Source organism: Nipponia nippon, unplaced genomic scaffold, assembly GCF_047370975.1.
Source record: "Nipponia nippon isolate SJK-2023a ecotype South Korea unplaced genomic scaffold, ASM4737097v1 scaffold_5, whole genome shotgun sequence".
In the NCBI taxonomy this organism is placed as follows: Eukaryota; Metazoa; Chordata; class Aves; order Pelecaniformes; family Threskiornithidae; genus Nipponia; species Nipponia nippon.
The window spans coordinates 48567785-48593373 of NW_028262369.1; the positions used below are offsets into that span (position 1 = coordinate 48567785).

The window sequence follows — 25589 nt, forward strand, 5'->3', positions numbered from 1 at the left end:
ATTCTGTCTTTGTGCTGGATTGCACGCATTCTTGAGGAGGCAGACAAGGTGGCCTATCTCCAAATACCCCTTGTGGATTTTGGGGTTGTGCCTTCCTCTGCTGCTACTTTGGCAGCTACTTAGAGACCATGTGTTATCTGAAGAGATGTTCCCTACCTGTTCTGAGGGGAAGGTCTCACTGGAGTGTTTGGCTCGTTGGCTATTCTTTGGAGTGTTTTGCTTTGTGATGGCTTTTTGATATGCACACACACGCATTTCTCTGCTTTCTTCTCCCCATCTGTGTACATCTCAGGTCGCCACTGTGAGAGCGTAATAGATGTGTGCCCCCGGAAGCCTTGTCAGAACGGAGGTACCTGTGCTGTTGCCAGCAACATGCCAGATGGGTTCATCTGCCAGTGTCCTCCGGTAAGCACCGTATCCTGAAACTGGATTGCCTGTCTCAGCTGTAGAGTTCTCTGGCTACAGTCTCATTAGTTTCACTGGTCCATTGTAGGTGAAAGTTATCTTTTCTGTACTACTTGCAAAGCTGTGTCCTTGACACTCTTTACCCGCATCCTTTAGTTTATCTACCTAGCTGGGAAACCCAGGGCTTCCAGGTGCCCTAGGAGAGTAATGCTGCCTGTTGTTACCCCAAACAATTCTGCTGTTGAGGCAGGATAGCTGGCTTTTCTGTCTTAAGCCTAGCACTAAATTTCGACAATTTTTCTGCTGTCCTGTGTTCTCTGTGCTTACTGCAAGATTGCCCTTGTTTATGGCTCTTCTAAGTCCATTTCAAAATGTAACAGAGCCTTGTAAGTTCCTAGTTTATCCCTGAGGCTAGATCCAGAAAATCATGGCTCCTGCAATGAGGCTAGAGGAATTACGGGGGAGAACGGGTTTGCACATGACACCTTGCCTCCAGCCCTCAGAGCATTGAAGAATGTTTGTGAGCCTGTTTTTTTTGCCTTTTTTTCCCCCCCCATAGGGTTATTCTGGAGCAAAATGTGAGTTCAGCAGCCACAGTACTTGTGGACAAGTGAAATGCAAGAAGGGGGAGCAGTGCATCCAGACATCTTCTGGTCCACGGTGCTATTGCCCCAAGCTGTCTGTGGGAGAGGAATGCCAGACAAACACGGGTTGTGCCAGTGCCCCCTGCCAGAATGGTGGAAGCTGCCACCCTCATTCTCAGCCTCCTTACTATTATTGTCAGTGCCCTGCTTACACCCAAGGCAGCCAGTGTGAACAGCCCATAACTTTCAGCCCAGAGCCCCAAGGATGTTTGGATTCCCAGTGTGCGGTAAAAGCAAAAGATGGCTATTGTGATGAAGACTGTAACACTCATGCCTGCCAGTGGGATGGAGGCGACTGCTCCCTGACAATGGAAGATCCTTGGGCCAACTGCTCCTCTTCATTGCGCTGCTGGATGCTTTTCAATGGACAGTGTGACGAGTTCTGCAACACACCCGAATGCCTGTTTGACAACTTTGAATGTCAGCAAAATAGCAAAACATGCAAGTAAGGCTCAATCCTGACAACGGTTTCTCTGTCACTAACCTGTCTCCTGCTAGTGCTTTCAGTAGTTGGTATGCTTCATGCCAGCTGCTTCCATCTCTTCTGTTGTTTCTGTTGCTGGTCCTTGCTCTTGCTGAAAGTTTGGCATCAAGGAGTTTCCACTGCTTTGTGTACTTTTTGTCTATTTTTGGAAAGAAGTTCTGGAATTTGTATGCTATGAACTAAGCTGATACCCTGAGCAACGGTAATGTGTTAACCTGCTTGATGGATGTGTCCTGCTTTCTGTGGAAATGTAAATAGGAGGCATTTCACCTTGTACTAGATTTTAACAGTACTGCCTCCTATCCTGAATTTGACTCCATAGCTAATAAATGCTACAGCTTTGCTGTGATGATTCTCCCTTGGCGAGGCAGGAGGTGTTATAGCTTTATCTTAATAAACAGCACAATCAGTTCTCTTGCACTGGTACCAGAACTGAACCACGTGTTCTTGGGGTGTTCTGTGCTTCCTACTTCCACCCTGCCAGATTGCAAGCTTATCCTGGGGTTATATTTCTTCTCCTTATATCATGAATATGAGTGTTATTTTACCTCAGATCGTTATGAAGAGTGTAAGGCCTTGGCCCCTAGACTGCAGGTATACTGTACAGAATATTTATGTCCTATATGCTGCCTCTAACCCTTTCACCGTTCTAGGTATGACAAGTATTGTGCAGATCACTACGCAGATGGCCGCTGTGACCAGGGCTGTAATAGTGAGGAGTGTGGCTGGGACGGTCTGGACTGTGCTGGTGACAAAGCTGAGAAGCTGGCAGAAGGGACCCTAATCATTGTGGTCTTGATGCCCCCTGACGAGCTGCTGGGTGATGTTCGCAGCTTCTTGCGCACTTTGGGAACTCTTCTGCACACCAATCTGAGAATCAAGCTGGACTCCCAGGGAAACCCCATGGTATTCCCATACTACGGGGAGAAATCAGCAGCACGGAGTCGGCGATCGCTTGTGGTCGTTCGCAAGCACAGAGAACTAGAGCAAGAGGTCATTGGGTAAGTGGATGCCTTTGTGTTTCTCTGGTCTTCTTATGCTGGTAGCTCTCTGGGGCATTCTGGACCTTCTGGGGCTGTAGCCCATCTATGTTTTTATGGGGAAATGTAAAGCTATTGCAACTGCCAAATTCAGTGCTGGGGTGGAAAGATTAACTTAAAAGGCCGCAGTTTAACCTAGTGCTTTGGCAAAAGTTTCTGTTGCTGACTTCTGTGCACTTTTACTGTGTTTCTGCAGCACCAGGGTGTTCCTGGAGATTGACAACCGTCAGTGTGCAGAGGATTCGGAGCAATGCTTTCAGAACACAGAAGCTGCTGCAGCTCTCTTAGCTGCTCAGGCCATCAAGGGCATGTTGCCCTATCCTTTTGTGTCTGTCCAAAGTAAGTAATTGCAGAGGGAAAATGCCTTGTGGAGGAAGGCAGTCAGTAAACTTGGGCTTGCAAAATTCATGCTCAGATTATTGATCATATGTCTCGCTGTTCAATATGGTTTCTGGGAGCTAATTTATTTGTCCCCAGTTATAGAAGTATGCATGTGCAATATACTTAATTCTGCTCTGAGAGGACATCTGGTTAGTAAGGCAGGGCATTTAAGTTTGGAGCCTAGTCATTTTAATACCTGTAGAAACAGTAATCTCGTGCTGCAGCAATGCGTCGCACACTGCAGTGATCTTGTCTGCACTAAAAACCATTCGTGTGCTCTAAGCCATGAATTCAGTGAAAAAGGTGCCGTTAGAGAGGGGGGGAGGAGGGCATTCCTCAGTCTGCAAGACATTTTCTCCTCTGGCAATATGTAGTCCCTTTGGTTTCTGCTCCCCTCTCCCTCAGTCTGAGGCTCGGCTGCAACCTCGTACTAGATCGGTAACATCAATATTTCTAGATGGGTCATGCTCGTATCTTTATGTAGATCAGCTCTCTCTACACTGATTCAGGGTGGCTGTCTTCAGCCAGCAGGACTCTTGAGGAAGGAACAAGATCATCAGTTCAGCAGTCATAGACTCTAAAAAATACTTTGAGAAACAGGATCAAGGGAAGCCAGAAAGATGGGATGTATTCTTACAACCATGCAGCAGAGCCTAAACTTCCTCAAACCTTTGCTCTAAATGCATTGCAGTATGGAGACAATACACTCTCTGTGGGGAAGACCCTGAGTGAGAAAGCGTGTAGATTGAAGATCGTTGTCTCCACTTTGTTAATCTCGTATTTTAACTGAAATTTTTAGGTGAACCCTTGTTACCACCGAAGACCCAGTTGCTTTACCTACTTGCTGTGGCAGCTTTGATCATCCTTTTAATCCTTCTCTTGGGTGTGATGATGGCAAAGCGTAAGCGCAAACATGGTTCGCTGTGGCTCCCAGAAGGCTTTATTCTGCGCAGGGATCCTAGTAATCATAAGCGCAGAGAGCCAGTTGGGGAAGATGCCGTTGGACTCAAGTAAGTTTGCATTTAAGCCACTGACAGAGTGTTTATTAGTGTGTTAGGGGATTTTGAGAACGTGGTGTATAAATCTTTTATTAAAGGCACTTAACTCCATAGAGAAAGCTGCCTTTTCAGCTAAACCTTCTTAGGCTATTTCTCTAAATTTTAATATATCTGTTTTGGACAGAAGAACTTTAATTAACTGTAATCTATAAAACGCTAGTAAGGAATCTAATCTCCTGGTTATGTTTGGTTTTCTGACACTGTTTAGTTCAGCTGTTGGGTACTATTTGCATAATTTCCTGCTGGATTAGGTGTGACATTTTTAGGTTGATAGGTGACAACGAACTTTTAATACATCTAGCTCAATGTGTTAAAGACATGACTCAGAAATAATGGAAAGTTTCAAAAGAAGAATCCCATTTATGCAGTTTTGGCTTTCCGCTGAATTAACCAAGTCTGCAGTTCTAAATGCATTTAATGCCACTGTTGCCTGGCTGAGATTTCTAATTTCTTAGTCCGTCTGTTTGCAAGCTACCACACTTGCAAGCATCCCATCCTTGGTGTCTGGAGGCTAGCATAAGAAGCAGTAGTAGCACCTGGTCAGCCTGCAAAGTGATGTGTGCTCCTTGTTTGTTAGAAATCTGTCAGTCCAGATACCAGAGGGTAACCTAGCAGATTCTGGACCAACTGAACACTGGGCAGGTGACGGTGGACCTCAGCCAAAGAGAGCAAAGGTAAGGAGCTCCAAGACTTGAGTATCGCATCCTTACCCCTGAAATTGCTAGTGAGGAAAACAGCTGCATTAACTTCCAGGGTACGCCTGTTGCTCAAAACCTCCCTTTGCTTAGGGGTTTGTAATGTATAACTAATGATATCTGAGGAGCAAATCCTCAGGTTAACACTGCCACCACAGGCCAGTAGAGAAACCAGGTGACTTCTCTTCCAGTGTCCCCTCCCTACCCAGGCCCTGCTGCATCAAAGGGAAGAGAAGGTTAATGGTAGTGTCATGTCTTGCAGTTCAGGCCTGATAACATGGTGGGAATGTGAAAGTTGAGAATGCCAAGCAGAGGTAAATGGAGACTGTCATTAGCTTAAAACAGAAAAAAAAAAACAAACCCTACACAAACAACCCACCCACCCCCCAAAAAAAGAAAACCCCAAGAACTTTCAGTGTCTTTGGCTACTTGATGAGCATTTTGAAGCAACTGCTTATTTTCCAACTGCTCAGGCTGAGGATCAAGCCTTGCTCCCGGAAGGTGATGAGCAGATAGATCAGCGCCAGTGGACACAGCAGCACTTGGAAGCAGCAGACGTCTGTGGGAGCACGTCACTAGCCCTTACACCACCTCAAGCAGATCAAGAAGTGGATGTGCTGGATGTCAATGTCAGAGGGCCAGGTCAGTACTCTGAGCGTCCATGTGTTCTGCCAGCCAGCCACCAACCTCCCCTGTCTGCAACAGCTGGGACTGCTAATGTTTAAAAATTATACGGAGTATACAGGAACACCAGTACAAATTTTATGGTACTCAAGGAAAGCTCATGTGTGCTCCAGAAAAGAAAGCTGGAGAGATTGGATCATGGTCTGTAGCACATGGAATATCATGTAACCAGGAGAAAAAGAGTTAACTTAGCAAGCAGCTGTAGGAACTACAGCTATAGGATCTCCTTTGTAACAATGTGTGCCTAAAAGATATTGTCGGAATGCCATTGTGGCAGAAATTTGGAATGCATAGTTGTGCTGGAAATAACCCCCAACTTCTCCAGCTGTATCACTGCAGAGATTTATGCCAGACTTTGCTAAGGACCAGCTTAGCAGGGTTTATACCTGAGGTGTCTGTTATCTGGGGTGGAAGCAAGGATGGCCTTTTCCTGAGTAAGATGACTTCTGGCAGATGGTATACCCTGATTAGCAGTGTGAGACATCTGTGCTGGAACAGAGCGGCAATGCAGCAGGCTTGTTAATGATTTTTTTTTTTTTTTAATTCACTGATCTATATCCTGAACTTACAAATTCAGTGAGTTGATCACCATAACACAACTGTGAACTTCGAAGGAAACTTCTTTAACATGCACACGTCCACACAGGCTTGCTCTCTTTCAGTCTCAAATGACTAGATGCAATAAGAATGCTCTGCTGCTTTTTCTAAGTGTAGCACTAAGGCCATGTAACCTGGTAAGGGACTGGGTCGGTCATCTGCTAATAACTGATTCCTGTGTTCTGAGAGGAGAGAGTTGACCAAGAACTTCATCCTGGTCAGAAGAGCTGCAAGCATGGCTCTTGTTCATATGCAGAGAAATGATTCTGATGATGTTGCTGCAATTGCTTTTTATTGGATTTTGTGGGAATATTTCCATGCAATTTAATGATAACTGGACCCATTCTCTCAGTTCCCTTCCATTGTCTTTTCTGCTCCTTGACCCGTTAGCTGTCCTAAATGCAAAGCCCAGGGAAGGAGGGATTTCTGTGTAATGAGTGTGAGAACATAAACCATCAGTTTCTGCCAAATTTAAGCTTTTCTTTATTTCCCCTATTGAAGCTTCTAGTTGTGTGGCGGGCTAAAAGCTTTCCAAGTGCAGGCAATAATGTTCTTAAGTCTTCAGACTGCTTATTTTCACGTTCACTCAAAGCTTTGTCCAAGAATAGCGATGGAATAATACTGACCTGTGAGTTGCTTTCCTGCCATTCAGATGCAACTGTGAAGCTTGCAGTGAGCTGCTGTAAGCTATCCCCCTCCACGGCATCAGAAGCAAGCAGCTGAGTTATTGTCAGGGGAAGAAATCGTCTTAAAAGTCTGAGAAGTGTTGGAGTAATGGGTTAGTAAGGAGGGATAGGATTCCTCACAGTTAATGTAGGTATTCATCTGCCCTGGCCACTTTCCTCTTCCTTTGCAGGCAGAGGGAAGAAATAGGCACTTCTGAGAGAGAGTTCATCTCTGTCTCAAGCAGAAGTCTCCTGAAGACTAGACGGCTCATGCTCCGGTAATGCCTCACTGCCCCTAATTGCAAAGGGTGTTGAGGCTGACTGACTAGGGTGCAGGTGTCTGGGCTGGAGCCATCTGAAGCTGGGTGAGTTAGATCCTGGACACAGGTCCAGGTGGCAGGTAGAACAATAGAAATCTTTTCTAGAGAGAGGAGAGGCAAGTCGAAACGCCTCAGTGTACCAAGGGATTGTTCCCTCTCTTAATCCAGCACCTTCCGCAGTCTCTCGAGTTTAGGGGGATCCAAGAGGTCCTGTCTCCTACAGAATTATTGCCTAGAGATTTTTCCAGTGGGTTCTCTACACCCTAGCTTTCAGTATATTGTTTCTGTGTCAGAGTCCTTCAGTTGTACCTATCTGTTGAACTTCTGGCTTTACCATCTCGCTCCGAGTTTTACATTTACTCAGGGGCTGTATTCGTGAAAGACAGCAAACAGAAGAGTTTTTATAAAATGCTGCTATCACCTTTGTCTCCCTGTGCTGTTCTTTCTCTGTGTCCCCCAGAGTGGTGACGACATTCTTTTCACTAGAGTTATTGTGAGTGTGTAACCAGGGTAATGCAATTATAGGCATAACTGGTAACACCAACTATAATTAAAACTGATTAACTGTCCCTATTATATGCCCCTCTTTTTCAGTTACTAAAACTTCAGTGGTTCAGACTGGAATTTTCCATGCTGTGTGTCTGCCTCCAGCTGGATCCTTTTGGGTTCTTTTCCAGCTATTTCAGGGAACAAGCTTGAAGGAGGAAAAAAGACATTGTGTCCTCAGCTTTTTTTTTCTAGTAGTCCATCAAGCACTTAATTGTGACAGTCTAGCTGGATGTGCTTTTTGCTAGCCTCATAAAACTACCCGTGTGTGGCCAACTTACAAAGCTCTGAAAAGAGCCACACATACCTGAGACGCTTTTTGGAAGGTGCCAGCTAATTTTTCCAAGGATTTAATGCATCCTATGGCTGTTTCCCCATAGAGCAGCTAGGCATGATCCGTCCGGGACTACTGCAGTGATTGAGCAAGGGAGACCTTTGCTGCGAGTGCTTTTCCCAGGGCTACGGTGCTGGAGAAAAGGAAGGCTCCTTTCTGTGCTCCGTCTCTCTGCTCTTTGTGTTGAGGCAGTACAGAGGAGACCACAGCCTGACTTGAATACTGAGCAGTATCCATTTGGGACAAGGAAGCAGAGCCAGCAGTGGGAGGGAGAAGCACAAAAGGAGGTATAGCCTTGGACGACAGGCAAGAGGGTCTTTAGACAGGACTGGGTCTTGGAACTGAACCCTGGCCCGTACGTCAGCACTTCGCTGCCGTCCAACAAATCCTGAGAAAGTGGCTCGGCGAAAGCCTGTGTGTCCTGGGATTGTGAGCCACTAGGAGGAGCATGGAAGCTGCTGCTGCCAGCCTGGCTGGGGTGCAGACCTGGAGGCCACAGCCCTGATCTCTGCCAGTGCTCAACACTGTTCCCTGTGGTAGAATGATAGATTTCGAGAAAGTTTTGGAACTGTCATAAAATAGAGAGTCTGGAAAGCCTGGTGATCAGAAGTCGGGAAGTGGGTCAGGGCGTTAGAACTCTGTATATTACTTTCAACAGGAGATCACCGCCTTGTTTATCTGCACGGAACCCCAGTTCTGCCGTCACACCGTACGCCTTTCTGCAGGGCTCACGCACTTCGTTCAGTGGAGATAGTGCACTGTAGATTGAGAGTTGTGCAGGCAGGGAAGCTGTTGTCTGTAGGATCCAGGAAGGTCCCCTGCTTGTACGTGGAATAAATCAGGCAGTTGCTGAAAGATTGTCTTGAATTTCTGCTGGTGAGGCACGCTGGAGACGCAAAAGTTGTGTTCATCTTTGCCAGAGGTCCAGTGAGGCCCTTAGCACAGTGTTTCACTCCTGCTGCGACCTTAGTCCCTCTTACTTTCCAGGTGCTTACCGTGTGTGTGGAGTAAAGCAGTAAAATCAGTCAGCAAGCATTAGTGTCTACAGTTGGAGTCTTTGGTTTTAGGTAATAAATAATCAGTCAAGTTCAGAGTGTGCTGACACTGAAGCACTTGGCATTTGATAGGTTGCTGAAAATATGTGGAGACATTTCATTAACAAGGGTGAAAAATCATCAGCATGAGCTTGTCTTCCTGGACCACCCTCTCTGATCAGGAGACAGGGAGGGGAGGTTCTTCCAAGGGAGCGAAGTTAAATTAGAGGTTTGGAGGAGCCTTTCTCCTTCCAGTGGCAATGGAAGGTTCCTGGTTGGATGAATGTGAATTCAGCCTTTGTGGATGTCCCATCAGTATGAGCCCATCACTGGAGACTTGTGGAGAGACACCGGTATCTTTCAAAGCACTCAAACTGGTGAGACATCCAGCAATTTGTAGCTGCAGACAGTCCATGCTGCGATGGAGGGGTGCGTGGGTAACAAGGCATCGCATGTGTGTAGGATGCTACTGGTACACCAGTGAATAATACTGGATTAGATCCTGTTCCATGGTCCCTTCCTATGTGGTGTACTTCTGTGAAACTACAGCACGTGCTTGATCAGTTTGTTTAGGGCTCTGGTCATGGATGTTACTAAAAGCAAAATTCAGTTGGTTCAGGCAGTCGTACTGTGGTGCTTTTCAGCTTTGAGTGCTTGACTCACACTCACTCACTTCAGGGTCCTTCTGAGGAACGCTTTGGTGTGTGATAGATATAAAGGCTTTTGTCTGTATTTTTCTTCAGGTTACTATCTGCAAAATGCCACAAATAATCTGTGGCTGGTTGTCCAGTAATTTTTCTCTGTAAATGGTTTCTTTTCCCCAGGTGTGTGATTAGAACATCCATGTGAATAGTTATACTTAGTCATCTGAAGTCTTTAATTTTTGTAGCGCTTGCTTCTCTTTAGGAACTTTACATTTTGAGGAAGCTTTTCACTGTAGCAGCAAACGTTTTTTGTTTTATAATGATCTTTCTTACTTGAGAAGTGTCTGAGTTCTGTTGGGGTTGCAGTAAGTATGAAAGTCCTGCTTGGAAGGACTCACTAACTCTGTTGGGCTTTAAAATAAGAGACGATGTCTGAGTTAAAGTGCCTGGAGGGATTGTCTCTAGCTGTAGGTGCTCAAGGGGAGAGGATTGTGTGAGGGTTTCCTTTCCTTTGCTGTCACCATCAGGTTACTATGATAACATCTCTTCTGTTGCAGATGGATGTACTCCGCTTATGTTGGCATCTCTGCGCGTGGGCAGCTCTGATATTAGCGAGGATGATGAGGATGCAGAAGACTCCTCAGCAAATATAATAACAGACTTGATCTATCAAGGCGCCAACCTGCAGGCCCAAACAGACCGTACTGGGGAGATGGCACTGCACTTAGCAGCCCGTTATTCAAGAGCAGATGCTGCGAAACGTTTGCTGGATGCTGGTGCAGATGCTAATGCACGGGACAACATGGGACGGACTCCCCTGCATGCAGCTGTAGCTGCTGATGCCCAGGGTGTCTTCCAGGTACAGCAGCTGAAGAACCCCTTTTAGAGTAGCTATGCTCTGTAATTATATGAGCCTGCCCAAGCTGTGCTCTCTTCTCACAGCCTTGCTCTCATGCCTTTCACAGTGTGATGGCCAGGTGAAACTGTATTTTACATCCAGTTTCCTCAGGTATTCATTGCTTGAAGAACTCAGCATGCATAAATCATCTGGCATGTATTTATTTGGTCTGTTTGCCTCTGTCGTCACCTGTTATCTGGGTCCATGCATTTCAGTGCTCAGGCTGCTTTAGCATTATAAAGTTTCTCTTGAGTTTCTGCCAAATCCTTGGTTTTGCTCTGTAGTGGTATTGAAAAAACATCTGTCTTCCCCTGTTGTCCAGATCCTGATCCGTAACAGAGTGACAGACTTGGATGCTCGGATGAATGATGGAACGACCCCGTTAATTCTAGCTGCACGGCTGGCTGTGGAAGGAATGGTGGCCGAGCTAATTAATTGCCAGGCAGATGTGAATGCCGTAGATGACCATGGTAATGTGAACACGATGTACTGGGCTGGGTAAACATCTCTCATGGTGTGAGCAAGGAGGGGTGGGCTTCTGCTCTATCAGAGTGTGGGCTGCTCATAAATTCGGTAGCTAAATCAGACGCTAGGCTCTCCTGTGGAAGTCCTCCCAGCAGTAATAAACTGCAGGCTGCTGCACAGTGGCTTGGTTAGACAGTTCGGGAAGAGAAGCAGAAGAAATATGGGGTTGGATATGTATGCTGGGATTTTCTGGACTGCAGACATGACTCTATGGATACGTTATTTAAAAAAATAAAAATTAAAAAATCCCAGAGCAAGTGCTGTAAGTCCCATTGCAGTTTGGTAACATAGGGGTGTGTCACAGGGTGGTGATTTCCAAAGTGTAAATGTGACTTCAGGACACGTTCACGTGCTGTGAGCTGCACTGCAGTTGCTTTCTTCCCTCAGCATACTCTGTCCATCTTGGTGCTTTAGAAAATAGCTCCTCTGTTTGTTATTGAAGTTGTTGGGTTTCCCTGCAGGTAAATCTGCTCTTCACTGGGCTGCTGCTGTCAACAACGTGGAAGCAACACTAGTGCTGCTGAAAAATGGAGCCAACAGAGACATGCAGGATAACAAGGTACATGGCTGTCCTTCCTAACACAAAGTATCTCTTTGCTGTTTGAAGTGACCTAAGTTCAGATTTTCTAAACTGGGTGCTCAGTGCAGGTCTTCCAAACGCAGACTGTGACTGGAACTCTCCCCAAGTGCTGGATGTCCTGTAGGGTTTCTGATGTGGGAGAGTGGGAGAGCAGTTCTCTTCCTTGTGTGGCCAAGTCCCGGGCATCAATGCTGTCCTTCTTTTCCTGCAGAGGAAAGGAATGCAGTACGCAGTCAGTGGTGTGTGAGAGCACCAGGGTGAAGTGCTGCTGGTGTCAAACAGCTAGATTCTGGTTAACAGAGAGCCAGATCTGGCAGCACAGCAGCAGTCATGTTTGCAGGGATCTCAATGCAGGCTGGATATCGGGGAGAAGCGCCTCTGTTTGAGAGACGGTCTGCATTGTACAGACCTCCTGTAGCTTCACTGTTAGTTTTTGCTGTGTCTCAGTCCTTTATTTCTTCCCTCTGCCTAGGGTTTCCTTTTTGGATTATTATGTATTGCTCAGTGGATTTTAGAGCTACCAACAAGCTGCAGTTCTTCACTGGGCTGTTGTAGTCCTTGGTACCTTTCCCTCATAGGGGACAATGGGAGAAAGGCACCAGATGCTTTCACAGTTCTTCCAAGGACCCATGGCAGAATAGTGCGCTTCCCGGTGGGATAGTTTAGCCTGTGTGCTCCACTGCCGTGTATGAAATAATCTCCTGCAGTCTGCCGTTTTCGATGGGAACCTCTCAGGGTGGGTTGTTCTTGCAGACAATTAATGTGACACTGCATTAAACAGTGCTTCCAGGTGTTGCCGCACCATTAGGGGAACGTTAGCTGTAAGTCAATCCCCCCACAGTGAAGCCGTTAAAATACTTATTCTCTGTGTTTTCAGGAAGAGACACCACTCTTCCTTGCCGCTCGGGAAGGCAGTTTTGAAGCAGCAAAAATCTTGCTGGACCATTTTGCCAATCGAGACATCACAGACCACATGGACCGCCTGCCCCGAGATGTGGCCCAGGACCGGATGCACCACGACATTGTGCAGCTACTCAACGAGTACAACGTGGCGCACAGCCCCGCTGGGCACCCCGGCGCCATGCTGAACTCTGCCCTCTCCCCGGTCATCTGTGGCCCGAATAGGTCCTTCCTCAATCTGAAGCACGCCTCGTTAAGCAAGAAGTCACGAAAACCGAATTCCAAAGGCATCATGCCCACAAACCTCACCAAAGATGCAAAGAGGAGAAGGAAGAAGTCCCTCAGTGAGAGCAAAGGGCAGTTTTCGGAGAGCTCAGTGACCCTGTCACCAGTTGATTCCCTAGAATCGCCCCATGCTTTTGCATCCGAACCAACATCATCTCCTGTGATGCCGTCGCCAGGGGTGTTGCACTCGTCGCCCAGCTCGCTGCTGACTGCTCCGTCAGTGCAGGCTGCACACACGATGTCCTTCTCCAACCTCCATGAGATGCAGCCCTTAGGACGTGGATCCAGCACCGTGCTCCCGTCTGTCAGCCAGCTGCTTTCGCAGCACAGAACCACCCCTCCTAACAGTGGGCTTGGCAGGCTCCGGCCAGCCAACGTTTCCACCGAGTGGATGAACCGTATGGAGGTGAACGAGTCCCAGTACAACGAGATGTTTGGCATGGTGCCGCAGGTGATGCATTCACACCCCAGTGTCTCTCAACAGAGCGGTTTGGTTCAAGCAGATACAAAGCACATGGGAGTGTCCAGGGAGTCTCTGCCCCCTATCATGACTTTCCAGCTGGTTCCCAAGGGTGGCATAAACCAGCAAGCACTGCCACAGCAAGCCCAGTCAAACTGCGCTCAGAACATGGCTGGTCCTCTTAGCTCCATGTACCAGATACCGGATTTAGCTCAGCTGCCCAGCGCCTCGTTCTCCATGGCTGCCATCCCTCAGCAGGACGGGCAGGTGGCTCAGACGGTCCTCCCGGCCTACCACCAGTTCCAGAGCTCGATGGGGAAGTACCCCACGCCTCCATCACAGCACAGCTGCTACTCCTCGGCCACAGAACGGACTCCTAGCCACAACCGGCACTTACAAGGGGAGCACCCATACCTGACTCCGTCACCCGAATCGCCAGACCAGTGGTCAAGCTCCTCCCCACACTCTGCCTCTGACTGGTCTGATGTGGCAACCAGTCCCAGTAACAACCAGCGTGGGCCGGCGGCCGCTCACATGACAGAGCAGCAGCGGAACAACATGCAGGTGTATGCCTGAAGGCTGGCCAAGGTGAAGCCCGATTAAAGCGGACTCCAGAACTTATGAAGGTCTTCCAGGATGGAAATGAAGAACCAATTTAGTATCCAAGAGTCTTAATGAGCCCAGGCTGTTCTTTCCTTGGAGGGACTGTGGTCGCTGTATGCTTTTATGCTAAACAGAGAACTGTAGAAGCTGGTGATGGAGAAGACCAGCTGGGTCACTTCTAACCAACTCCCGTGCACCTTGGGTGTGATTGCTGTCTGCACTGGATTCTCCAGTCTGCTTTTAAATATGTTCCACCATTTCTTTGGGGAGACAGCTCTTCAGCTTAATGCATCTCATGGTCGTTTCTCCAGAAATTTAGCCAAAACCAGCTTTGTATCCTTATTTTGTTACTCCTTTTGTTACCCACATAACCTCTCTCTGAAGCACCTTCTACTAGTTCTCCTCGAGTTCAAGTTGCCTTGTCTTGACACAGCTCAGAGCTGCACCCACATTCCTACACCTCTCCTTCCTGCAGCCGCTCTTGCTCAGCAAGCGAGCCGGACTTCCCAAAACACCTGAAGGTCAAGTGACACTTTCTGTCACGCAGCTTCACCCTTTCCTCTTCAAGAGCCTTTGTCTTCTACAAACCCACTAACACCCCTTAGCGTTCTCACTGCCTGCCCCCCGGGTATTATGAGATTATATATATAGTCTTCTCTTAGGTCTTTCCCCCCCGCCCCCGAAAACGCTGGTCTGACCTGGTCTTCCCCCCACGGTGGCCTGTAGGCACATCTCTCCCGTGTTGTATGTCTTCCCCGAGACATGCGTGACCATTTTGACACACTACCCTCCCCATGCCCCCGTCCTGCCAGGTGTGTCCGTGACCGCCTTCACAGGCTCCCGTGCCGGAAGAGATGCTCTGCAACCGATACAGGCCTTTTGGGAAGCTCTTGGGATGAGCACGAGTGTTTCAAAACCTGATAACACAAGCTCCCAGCGTTGTTGCACAGTACTCCCCTCCCCTCCATCCAAGGGTGGCTGTGTGTCCTGTCCTCCAGATACCATATGCCGCCTCTTTATGGTATTATCAAGACGCGCGGAGGATGTCGTTACATGTTTGCAGTATGTGTCCTTCTGCGTCAGGAACGGCGTCCAGCCCTTTGAAGGTGCCCTTTTTGCTCCAGCCCTGGGGCAGGGCTGCCTTGTCTTCCCCTCCCAACAAGGAGGCTGCAGCACTGACTCCTGAGCAGGCTTCCAGCAGCAGCAATAGCGTGCCTGAAACCAGGAGCTGGGCTTAAGCGGCAGACCAAATAGCTCAGAAACTGTTATCTAATGCAGTTTGGTTAACAGGTTTGGGGCTATCCTCTGCTCTCAGCTTCAGCCTGTATTGAGATTTCCCAGCTGAGGTGCCCCACATGCCCTGTGGGACGGTAGTGCCATTCGTACTGCAGCCCCCCTGATATTTTTGGAGTTACGGAAGCCAGCTGTCGCTGACCTTAGACAAACAGCCCCTCTTGCTGCTTTGTCCGCAAGAGTAGCGCTTCCCTGAAGGGCTCTGAACTGGTCAGCAGCCGAAGTGAACATTTCTAGGGATGGTTTGCTCCTACCTCTTCGGGGGAACCCTGCAGACATGCATTCCAAAGAGATTGGGGCTGTCGGCTGCCGCCAAAGGACAGAGAAGGCTGCTCCCCTCCGAGCAGCGGCCATTCAGCATCCTACCATGTACAGTATTTTCTCCGATGTTTCTTTCCATTCTAATCAAGAGTAAAAGCTTTTTCTTTCGATTCAACTCAATGGTACATGAAGGCAGGGCCTCAGGAGGAGCTGGTTCCCGGGGCTGTCATTTTGGGCTGAAGTTTTGAATTCTGAAGTTACTGCTTTTTACGACGCACACAGCGTTCCCCGGCACGCTTGCCGCAGTGTGTCCTGTGAAGTTTAGCTGCAATCGACTCGGATCTCCGAGCAGGAGCCCGCAAACTCCTGGAGGTCTGTCCAGGTACATGTTTCACTGCAAATAATGAAGTGTTGCTACATCGATGCTAAAGAAACAAAGGGCTTTTCCTCATTAGCCCCAAATAACCAAGTGCCTTTTTATATATGTGGCTACCTTTTATAAGATGAGTGCTTTCTGTGGAATGAAGCCAGTTCCGTGCCTGGCGTGTTAATACGATGGCCCTCTGCCTTTCTTTTTTTTTTTTTAACTACTTGTAAAGATAATATCTCCTTAAGGTGGTATTTTATCTCATAAGTTGTAGAGTAACCATTCACACAGCAGCATTTTCCTGTATTAATAATGGAAAATATTTGCTTATTTTTACATTTTTTATAAATGTCTTTTATGAAAATAGTTGCTGCAAAATGTATAAGCAATTTTTATCCCCAGAATAAAGAGTATGTGCCCGACGTCTGTGTGCTGCTGTTTTCGTTTGTTTTCCCGGCTATCACAGCACAGGCACTGGATTGTAAAGACAGGATTATAAACAAATCATCGGTGGTCGATAGCTCTTCAGAACCCTGGCAGGGGAGGGCTTGTTAGGACCTCCGCAGTCCACGTCAGGAGAGAGTTTTTGGGGAGCAAGGGTGCTCTGTGCTGCGGCTCAGCAGCGCGTGAACCCCAGCGCTTAGCTCCACCCAAGGGAGTTGTGCCTGGGAGCTGAAAGCAGCCGAGGTCGGGTGTGTAGCAGGATTCTGGGTCTCTTGGTTAGCTGAGAAGGGGGCAGTAACCAGCAGCCAAGCAGCTGGGCATACTGGGAAGGACGGGGAGGGACTGAGATGGGGCCTTTTTGAGACGCTCTGAATAAGAGCTCTCGCTTGCCTGGGAGCTGGAGAAGGGCTGGGGCTTTTGTGTGGCTTTTAGAAAGGTTGTGGGCAAGCGTGGGTCAGGCGGTGGTTAGTGGAGCTGTGGATTCACTCGCCCTTTCAGGTCCTGCTTGCTTCCCTGGGCTGTTTCTGTTTCTGCAGCCAGGAGGAGGACCCTCGTCCCTGCAGCTGAGGCTGCCTCCAGGGCTTTGGCTTGGCAGCTGATGCATGAAGATGTGTGATTCTCCAGCCTCTGAAACAGGGAGTCACAGCTCCTCCGTGCTGTTTTCAGGCTCGAAGAGTTTGACTTGAACAATTAGAGAGCAAATTGACAATGGCTGTGTTCCTGTATTTTGAGCAGGGAGGTGCCACCAGAGCCTTGGGCTCAGCCAGCGCTCACCTGGCTCGTTTCCAGCTCTCGCTGCAGACTCGGATGGAGCCGGTAGCTGAGTTATGATGCCTCACAGGGATAAAGCTGCTGGGGGCGTTTTAAGGGTTTAATATTCAAACAGTGTGGCTCCTTTATCTTCTAGTAGAGCCAGCTTGGCAAGTACAAACCTCCGGGACGCTTTCATCCATGTTCTCCCACAGGTTGCGCATCTGTGCCAAAGTTTAGCGAGCAATGCTGTGGCTCTGGCGCAGCTGTTTCAAGTTTGCTGGTGCTCAGGCTGAGACTTGAAACTGCCTCTTCTCGGGGACGGTGCATGCCTCTTCCCCTGCCCGGGACGACGAGGGGCTTGTGAAAACTTGTTCTGTTGCATCTCGGGGAGCAGCAGCAGCTGTATGCTGGCTGTGTGGGCAAAGGAGACGGGTCTGATCCTCCTCCCTCCCCAGGGCGAAAGCTAGACCTGCCTCTGCATGCTGGTGGGGAGCTGCTCCCTGTGGGCGTAGCAGCACTCGCTGCGCGTTTTGGCAAATGCTGCCACAAAGGAGCTGTGGGAGATCCCTGGGGGCTGGAGGACGCGGCTCGAGCCTGACAGCCGGGAGGAACAGCTTCAGGCAGCTACAAGCCCTCTGTGTTGGGAGATCTGGGGCTGGATCCTCTGCGGGTGCCTGCCTCCTGGGTAGCTCCCAGCGGCCTCCTCCAAGGATCTTTGAGAGGACTGGGGGAAGGAGAGCCAGGCACTGGCCATAGCTGGCAGCCGCAGGGTGCTGGGCAGGAGCTGGCAGCTTTGCAGGAGGCCACGGGACAGGCAGCAGGAATTGCTTTCAGAGCTGCTTTGGTATGTTAGGAGCCAACAAAGCGATGCTCCAGAGCAACGTGGTCGAAGCAGTAGGGTAGACGAGCTTCAGCCACCTCCCACCGATGCCAGAGGACACCCCAGGGTGAGGAGTGAGGACCATGGTGGAGAAGGCTGTGCCCGACCGTGCCAAAGGGCTCTGGCTGCTGGGGCTGGGGGCAGCCTCCCTCTGCAGCTCTGTGCCAGCAGCAGCCTCCCTGGGGCCAGTCTGTGTGTTCCCCACGTGGGGCAGGGGCAGTGGGGCGCTGCTGCTGCAGGACCTGCCCCTTCCTCCTGGAGGGACACAAACTGACAAAGTCCTGCGTCACCACTGGGTGTGGGGGCCGGGCACCCCCACCACTATCTGATATCTGATGGTGCCCGCCAGCGCCCGGCTGCAGGCTGTTCCCACATCCCTGTGTCCTGCATCCTGCTGACAAACATCCCCAGGCAGTTCAAACAAGGGCGGTGCGTGTGTGACGCACGGCAGAGCGGGCAGGGAGTGGGGCCTGGCCCGGTGCCATCCCTGGGGATGGATGGTACCCACCGCCGGCTGGTTGCGGCAAGGATGCTCTGGCTGGGATCAGGGCAGCCTCCCCAGGGGCTCATCCCCCCAGCCCCTGGGCCAGCAGGGGTTTGGCCAGTGGGCATCCCTGCCTGGTGCCAGGCTGCTCTCTGCCACAAGGTTGTCTCTGTGTTTGTGTTAGTAATTAACACTAATTGCAGGGGGTTTATTGACCAACTAGGAGAGGTTCTTCCTGGTTTTTTCTGGAGAAACATTAGGTGTAAACAGAGTGGAGATCTAGGCAGCTTTCCAGCAAAGTGGGGGGGATGAAGGGGAGTCAGTGAGGTTTTTATGGTGGGAATCACCTGCGCTGGGCAAACAGTGATGCTGGTGAGCACCAGGCTATAAAGGGCAGATCCTCTCCTCTCTAACAACCCACAGAAGCCGCTATTCCTCCCGATCTCCGAACAGCAGGTGAGACTAAATACAAGGAAGAAATTTTTTGCAGTGAGGGTAGTGAAACACTGGAATGGGTTGCCCAGAGAGGTGGTAGATGCCCCATCCTTGGAAATATTCAAGGCCAGGCTGGATGGGGCTCTGAGCAACCTCAGCTAGTTGTAGATGTCCCTGCCAATTGCAGGGGGATGGACTAGATGACTTTTAAAGGTCCCTTCCATCCCAAAGCATTCTATGATTCTATGAAGGGGACCCTCATGGGGTGGCTGCAGCTTTGGGATGCTCTGAGGCAGCTTGTGGGCGAGCAGGAGCCAGTCCCAGCCCCAGCAGCTCCCAGGGGAGCTGAGCACTGCCCTTGCTGGATGGGGCTGGCTGCAACGATGCAATATTCATCCCCACGTTGACTTTTGTTGCTGCTTCTTTGAGGGGAAGATGAGCTGAGTCTGCAAATCAGCCCCAGCGGCCGGGGATTAGCCCAGATAAAGGGGAACTGCGCTGATGTGGCCGATTTGCCTCCCCAGCCTGGGTCTGGGAGCGCTACAAGCTCAGGGGGTGAAAACGATGCTGTGCACGTAGTCCCTGCAGCCCTACCCACCCCGGCTCTGCCTGTGCCATTGCTGCTGCTGCCTGATGCCAGGGCAGGGCTGGGGTCCCTCCACCCGTGCCTGTGGCAGTGCTCTCCCCGTGTCCTCACAGAGCAGCTTGGCTCACCCAGATGCCTCCTGCTGAGGCTGGGGCTGGTGGGGCCGGGACTCCCCGCTGCCAGTGTGGGCTGGGGCCCCCGAGCCGTGCTTGGGGGGACGGGGTGTGGGCATGGGGCAGTGACCTGTGCCAGGGAGGGGAGAGGGAGGCACAGACCCCAGGGCTGCCATCTCCTCCAGCTGGCTGAAAGGGGCCAGATTCAGTCCATAGCAGGGCAGGTTTGCACCCTCCCGGTGCAGGCAACATCTCCTGTCCCCAAGGGACCTGGTGTGACCCCCCGAGCTCTTGCAGGAGACACGTCCAGGAGCGAGGAGGATGGTGGCAGCGGCCAGACTCGCCCTCCTGCTGCTGGGCTGTGCAGGCCTGCTATGGCCGGCCGGTGAGTCCCACGACTCGGGGGGCAGCTGCTTTCGCAGCGGGGCTGGGAGGGAGCCACGCTCCTCTCCGGCCGGTGATGCCGGCTGTCCCCCATCCCTCCCTGTGGCTCTGCCTCCACAGGCGCCCGGTTCATAGACTACTGCCCCAAGGGCTGGTACTACTACAAGCTCAGCTGCTTCAGGTACTTCCGTGATCTCCAGACCTGGGACGAGGCTGAGGTAAGCCCGCTGGGGTACGCACATGGTCGGGGACCCCCCATCTCCCGGGGGTGCCCAGGCACTGATGGCTCTCCCCGCAGAGGCGGTGCCAGGCCAGCCACGCCAGCGCCCACCTGGCCTGGGTGGAGGAGCCCCAGGAGGCGGCCACCCTGCAGAAGGTCATCTCCTACTACCAGCGCGTGCAGTCCGTCTGGCTCGGCCTCTACTACGGACATGAGGTGAGGTGGGGAGCGGCAGGGGGTGGTGGGGGGCCGGGGGGCAGCAGGGCCATGCCTCTGACTTCTTCTGCTTGCACAGAGCCAGGCTTGGCAGTGGATGAGTGGGGACAAGTACAATGTCACCAGTGGGCTGGCCGGGAACGGTGCCCGTGGGGGGACCTGTGGCATGCTGACCTACTCCAGCGGTGAGTGCCCAGACGCCACGTCCACCTCCAGCACTCGGTCTTGGCTGGCATCCACCCCCCTGCCCTCCTCCCCCTCCAGGGCCAGTCCCCGCCGGGGGACTGCTATGGGCAGAGCTGGTACCTCTGTCCTCGCCATGGCCCCCACTGACCCCCGGCCCATCTCTCTGGCAGGCTTCACTGTGTGGTCCAGTGCTGATTGCTCCCAGAAGCGTCACTATGTCTGCAAGTTCATCCCCTCACACTGAGCACAGCCCCCAGGCCCGTGGGGGACCCCGTGGAGGACCCCATGCTGGTGCTGCTCTTTCCTTGCCACCTCTGTTCTTCTCTCCCCAACTCCTAAAAATACATCTATAAAAAAACAAGCATGCAAGTGCTGTGTAAGTTTGCTGCTGGTGCAAAGCCCTGGTACGGTCCAGCCGCGGGCATCTGGGCGAGGGAGCAGCAGGCGCTGCTGCGGCTCTCCGAGCTTCCCGGCTGCTGGGGGCTTCAGTGCTGCTGGTGCCAGCGGAGCCATTTGGGGGTAAGTCCCCAGAAGCCACAGGGCCACCAGCTCTCCCAGCTGGGTGCTCGTGTTTGCTCATCCCCAGCCCTCTGGTGCTACATGGGAGGGGTGGGTAGATGGGATATCCCTGGGGTGCAGGTGGGGGGACAGGAGTGTCCCCAGGGTGCAGGCATGGAGGAGAGCTGGGGCGCAGATGTGGGTGGGGATGGGAGCTGTCATGGGTGTGCAGGCATGGGAATGGGTGTCCCTGCCACGTGCAAATGGCTCCACAGGGGTCCAGGAGCTGCGATGCTGCCCTGCGGCCATGTTGACAGCAGCACCGGGACCAAAGGTCCCTTCTTGTGTCATCGCAGTGTTGCCACAGGCATCACGTGGCTGTTTGCTCTGCTGTTTTGAAGATGGCTCTGTCCCCACCCAGCTCATGGGATTTTTCCCTCCCGGAGCTGCAGCATGTGACGGAGGTGTACCGCATCCTGGGCAGAGGATGGTGCTGGCACCAAACCCCCGGCCACCCTCTGCTCCCTCCCCAGGACCACGGGGTCAGTCAGGGAGGCCACACAGCACCTCGCACACCGCACGGCGGCTGCAGCCGTGCCGGCAAGCCGCAGGCACCAGAGCTGCCACCACCCCACAGCACAGGAAGCTGGGGCTGCAGGAGAGCCCTTTCTGCTGCTCGGCCCTGGTTCCAGCCAAGCGTGTCCCCAGGCTTTGGGGCACAAGACAGAGACGTCCTGCAAGCCTCCCCCTCCAAAGCCAGCACTTGCTCTGCTGTCCCTGTCGCGTTGGCTGGCGCTCAGTGACCTTTGAGCGCTGGGGTCCGGCATGCTGATAAGGGCTGGGAGGGCTGTGCCGTGCCGCCCGTGCAGTTTATAAAAGCACCACGCAAGGCCCATCCTGCTGTCCATCTGTCCGTCCCGCCATCCGTCCCTCTCTTTGTGCAGCGGCCGGGGCGAAGATGCTGCGCTTGGTCGGCCGTGCCGCGCGCTGCTGGGGGGCGAGGAGGGCACCACCAGGGCTGGAGCAGGCACCCCAGGGGGCCCAGCACCCTATGGCTCTGCAGAAGGCATGGTGAGCACCCACACGGATCGGCTGGGGTGGAGACATAACCGGGGGGGGGGGGCAGCTGGCAGTGCTCTTAAACCTTGCTGCGGAAGGGGATGCTCTCCCTCCTCCCCGCAGTGCCACCGGGCACAGGGAACCAGCAGGGATTTGAGGTGCTCATGGCCTGGGGTGCTCGCTGGTGGCATCTCCCCGGGGCCACCGCATATCCTCGAGGCTCGGGGCCGCCATGGGACTGTCGCCGCTTCCTCTGCCCTGCAGCCTCTCCAGCGCTGCTGGGACAGGCGCCTGGCCCAAGGACGTGGGCATCCTGGCACTGGAGGTGTACTTCCCCGCCCAGTACGTGGAGCAGGAGGAGCTGGAGCGGTACGATGGCGTGGAGGCCGGCAAGTACACGCGGGGCTTGGGCCAGCAGCAGATGGGCTTCTGCGCCGCCCATGAGGACATCAACTCCCTGTGCCTGACGGTGGTGCAACGGCTGGTGGAGCGCGGGCGCCTCTCCTGGGACGCCATCGGCCGCCTGGAGGTGGGCACCGAGACCGTCATCGACAAGTCCAAGGCTGTCAAGACCGTCCTCATGCAGCTGTTCCATGACTCGGGCAACACTGATGTGGAGGGCATCGACACCACCAACGCCTGCTACGGGGGCACGGCCTCGCTCTTCAATGCGGCTGCCTGGGTAGAGTCCAGCGCCTGGGATGGTGGGTGCAGGCAGAGACCGTGCTGTGGGGATGGGGGGGCTGGACATGGGGTGGGTGCTGTGGGATGGGGGAAGAAGGCAGGAGGTGGCCTGAAACCCAAAGATGCTCTGGCAAGCCTCAAAGGGAGCTGCTGCCCCTCCAGGCTCTCCATCACCCCCGTTTCTCACTTGCCTTGGCCATCACACCCAGCAGCATGGGGATGGGGATGTGCGAGGGCTGCAGGATGGAGCCTCCCGCCCGCTGACAGCCCCATGGGCCCCCCTGTCCTCTCCCAGGTCGCTACGCCGTGGTGGTGTGTGGGGACATTGCCGTCTATGCCACAGGGAATGCACGGCCCACGGGAGGTGCCGGTGCCATTGCCATGCTGGTGGGACCCAACGCCCCGCTGGTGCTGGAGAGAGGTCAGTGCCACAAGACACTGGGGGCAAGGAGCTGATGGGTGCCATCCCTGGGGGCCGTACGTCCATGTCCCAGCCCCCGATGGAGCTGCTCAGCTCTGGCAGCACCAGCTCTGTCGGCCCCAGTGGCTGCCCGGTGCTGGGTACCCCAGGATCCCACCTGGCCACATCCCTGTGGGCACCTCAGAGTGACCCAGGGAGGCTGGTGGATGCCAGGGCTGGCATGGCAGGCAGCATCCCTGGGTGCTTGCTATCCAGCCGGGACCCCCCTGGCACTCCCCAACAGCCAGCCCTCCCTGTGCCCCCAGGCCTGCGGGGAACCCACATGGAGCACGCCTATGACTTCTACAAGCCAGACCTGGCCTCCGAGTACCCGGTGGTGGACGGACAGCTCTCCATCCAGTGCTACCTGCGGGCGCTGGACCGCTGCTACGCCGTGTACCGCCGGAAGGCAGAGAGCCAGTGGCAGCAGGGTAAGTGGCAGCACCCCTGGGGTGCCCATGCCATCCCACCGGATGCTGACAGCCCCCATATTGCCTTCCAGCCGGCATCCAGCGGCCCTTCACCCTCGACGACTTCAAGTTCATCATCTTCCACACGCCCTTCTGCAAGCTGGTGCAGAAGTCGGTGGGGCGGCTGCTGCTGAATGACTTCCTGGCTGCCCCCAACCCCGACACGGCCGCCGGCCTCTACAAGGGGCTGCAGCCCTTCCGGTGGGTCCGTGCGCCGTGTCCCCTGTCCCCCACCCCAGCCGGGGACGTGCCTGTGCGGGGTCCAAGCCGGCCTCTCTCCGGGCAGTGGCGTGAAGCTGGAGGACACCTATGCCAGCAAGGAGGTGGAGAAGGCATTCCAGGCGGCCAGCCAGGAGATCTTCAACCAGAAGACCAAGCCCTCCCTGCTCCTCTCCTCCCGCAACGGCAACATGTACACGCCGTCCATGTACGGCTGCCTGGCCTCCCTCCTGGCACAGTGAGTCCCCCCAAAAGCTGGCTCGGGGTGGGGGGGGAGTTCATTTTCTGGAGGGCAGTCCTTGGCCTGCCTGGCTCGGGAGGCAGGTGCCAGCACTCATCCCCCTCCACTGCAGCAGAGACCTGATGCTTTCATTGCACATAACCCCCAGCATGTTCACCTCCCACCCTGCGCTGTCTCCCAGCCAGCCTTTTCATCCCAGTTTGCTGGAGCTGGGCTGGTGCATAAAGCCCTTCTGTCAGTGCCAGGAGAATGAAAACCCCCTTGTTGTGCCCAGGAGAATGGCTATCCCCTGCCACCACTGGCAGCAAAGGAGCTGTGGGAACATCCAGGCACTGGGGAGGGGGAAAAGCCTCATCCCACTTCCCCTCGGGCAGCCCTGGTGCTCCCCAGCCCTGAGTCCCTGCCACAGGCACCCCCTTGCTCTGGGGCTACCTACCCTTGGCAATGTGGCCACAAGTTGCCATTTAATCTGGCCCCAAGTCCCAGGACTCCACTGCCAGTGAAGTGGGCAGAAGGCAGCCCCTTACGATGCCACCACAGCCCTGCAGCCCCCCCTGCAGCCCCCAATCCCCTCTAACTCCACTAACCCCTCACTGCAGATCCTCGGCGCGGGACCTGGCCGGCTCCCGGATCGGTGCCTTCTCCTACGGCTCGGGGCTGGCCGCCAGCATGTTCTCCCTCCGTGTCTCTCAGGATGCGGCCCCAGGTGAGCCCCACGGGAGAGTGGGGCTGGGAGGGGAGGGCAGCGTGGGGCTGCGGGGCCAGGGCCGCTGGCAGTGCTGTCTCACCTGGGGGGTCTCCACTGCCAGGTTCACCCCTGGATAAGCTGGTCTCCAGCCTGGCTGACCTACCAGCTCGCCTGGATGCCCGCAAGCGTGTAGCCCCACAGGACTTTGCCGAGATCATGAAGCAGCGGGAGGAGACCCATCACTTGGGTGAGTGGGGCCGGGGGGATGCGAGACCTCCCTGCTGGTGCCCCACAGCCCCTCTGAGCATCACCGCCCTCTCCCTGCAGCTGACCACGCTCCCCACGGCTCCCAGGCGGATCTCTTCCCAGGCACCTGGTACCTGACACGGGTGGATGCCAAGTACCGCCGGGAATACGCGAGGAAGCCCATCTAGGGGGTCCAGAGCAGTGAGCCCCAGGGAGGGGGATGCTCTCCTCCCCACCGGCATCCCTGCTCACCCCCAAATCTGGGGCTGGCCTCCATGAGAAACCTCACCTTGGATGGCCAGGAAGCAGCCAGCAGCGCCTCGGGCCCTGGAGCTGGTGGAGGCGGCAGCGTTTTCTGTGAACACCCGGGAGGCACGGGGGAATAAACACGCAGATGAGAGGGGGCAGCAGCCCGGCTCTGGCTCCTGGTCATGAGTGGTCCCCTCCCACCCTGGTGCCCTTCCCTCAATCACCGTGGGGCTGGATCCGCTGTCCTTTACAGGATTTATCCCATGGGCACCCAACACAGCTGCCTGCCCCATTGGACACGTGCCTCAGTACCCCTCATTTCCCCAGGATAGGAGCATGCCCCGACGTTTTGGAGGAGCCAAGTAAACCCC

At 53.4% G+C, this 25589-nt stretch overlaps 3 protein-coding genes across 4 annotated transcripts in view; all 3 read left to right on the top strand.

Moving 5' to 3' along the window:
* Positions 1-16125, top strand: part of NOTCH2 (notch receptor 2) — an 89000-nt gene extending 72875 nt beyond the window's left edge. The window contains exons 23-33 of the mRNA XM_087732629.1: positions 293-405; positions 965-1494; positions 2187-2534; positions 2770-2912; positions 3754-3964; positions 4590-4686; positions 5181-5349; positions 10089-10390; positions 10752-10899; positions 11416-11513; positions 12412-16125. Of these exons, the coding sequence (XP_087588755.1) occupies positions 293-405; positions 965-1494; positions 2187-2534; positions 2770-2912; positions 3754-3964; positions 4590-4686; positions 5181-5349; positions 10089-10390; positions 10752-10899; positions 11416-11513; positions 12412-13755 (3503 nt within the window). The 3' untranslated portion in view covers positions 13756-16125. The remainder of the gene's footprint in view (positions 1-292; positions 406-964; positions 1495-2186; positions 2535-2769; positions 2913-3753; positions 3965-4589; positions 4687-5180; positions 5350-10088; positions 10391-10751; positions 10900-11415; positions 11514-12411) is intronic.
* Positions 16126-18602: 2477 nt separating this feature from the next.
* Positions 18603-20765, top strand: REG4 (regenerating family member 4). 2 transcript variants are annotated; one of them, XM_009462565.2, is made up of 6 exons: positions 18603-18720; positions 19696-19783; positions 19903-20000; positions 20081-20218; positions 20298-20403; positions 20575-20765. In XM_009462565.2, the coding sequence occupies exons 2-6, from the start codon at positions 19720-19722 to the stop codon at positions 20646-20648; spliced, it is 480 nt and encodes a 159-aa protein (XP_009460840.1). In that variant the 5' UTR covers positions 18603-18720; positions 19696-19719; the 3' UTR covers positions 20649-20765. The 2 variants fall into 2 exon arrangements, with proteins under 2 accessions (XP_009460840.1, XP_087587699.1); XM_087731573.1 differs by having other exon boundaries at positions 18691-18720; positions 19665-19783.
* A 936-nt stretch (positions 20766-21701) lies between these two features.
* Positions 21702-25379, top strand: HMGCS2 (3-hydroxy-3-methylglutaryl-CoA synthase 2). The gene is made up of 9 exons (XM_087731572.1): positions 21702-21973; positions 22226-22665; positions 22941-23066; positions 23372-23536; positions 23608-23776; positions 23862-24032; positions 24635-24741; positions 24845-24970; positions 25051-25379. Exons 1-9 carry the CDS (start codon positions 21861-21863, stop codon positions 25155-25157), a joined length of 1524 nt encoding a protein of 507 aa, XP_087587698.1. The 5' UTR covers positions 21702-21860; the 3' UTR covers positions 25158-25379.
* Positions 25380-25589: the final 210 nt, after the last annotated feature.

Bases quoted from the DNA above. Each gene is read 5' to 3' on its own strand.
- HMGCS2 (XM_087731572.1), top strand. From the start codon at position 21,861: ATGCTGCGCTTGGTCGGCCGTGCCGCGCGCTGCTGGGGGGCGAGGAGG. The intron at 22,666-22,940 runs GTGGGTGCAGGC...GTCCTCTCCCAG, and splicing joins AGAGTCCAGCGCCTGGGATG to GTCGCTACGCCGTGGTGGTG. The intron at 24,971-25,050 runs GTGAGTGGGGCC...CTCTCCCTGCAG, and splicing joins GGAGGAGACCCATCACTTGG to CTGACCACGCTCCCCACGGC.
- REG4 (XM_009462565.2), top strand. From the start codon at position 19,720: ATGGTGGCAGCGGCCAGACTCGCCCTCCTGCTGCTGGGCTGTGCAGGC. The intron at 20,219-20,297 runs GTGAGGTGGGGA...CTGCTTGCACAG, and splicing joins GCCTCTACTACGGACATGAG to AGCCAGGCTTGGCAGTGGAT. The intron at 20,404-20,574 runs GTGAGTGCCCAG...TCTCTCTGGCAG, and splicing joins CATGCTGACCTACTCCAGCG to GCTTCACTGTGTGGTCCAGT.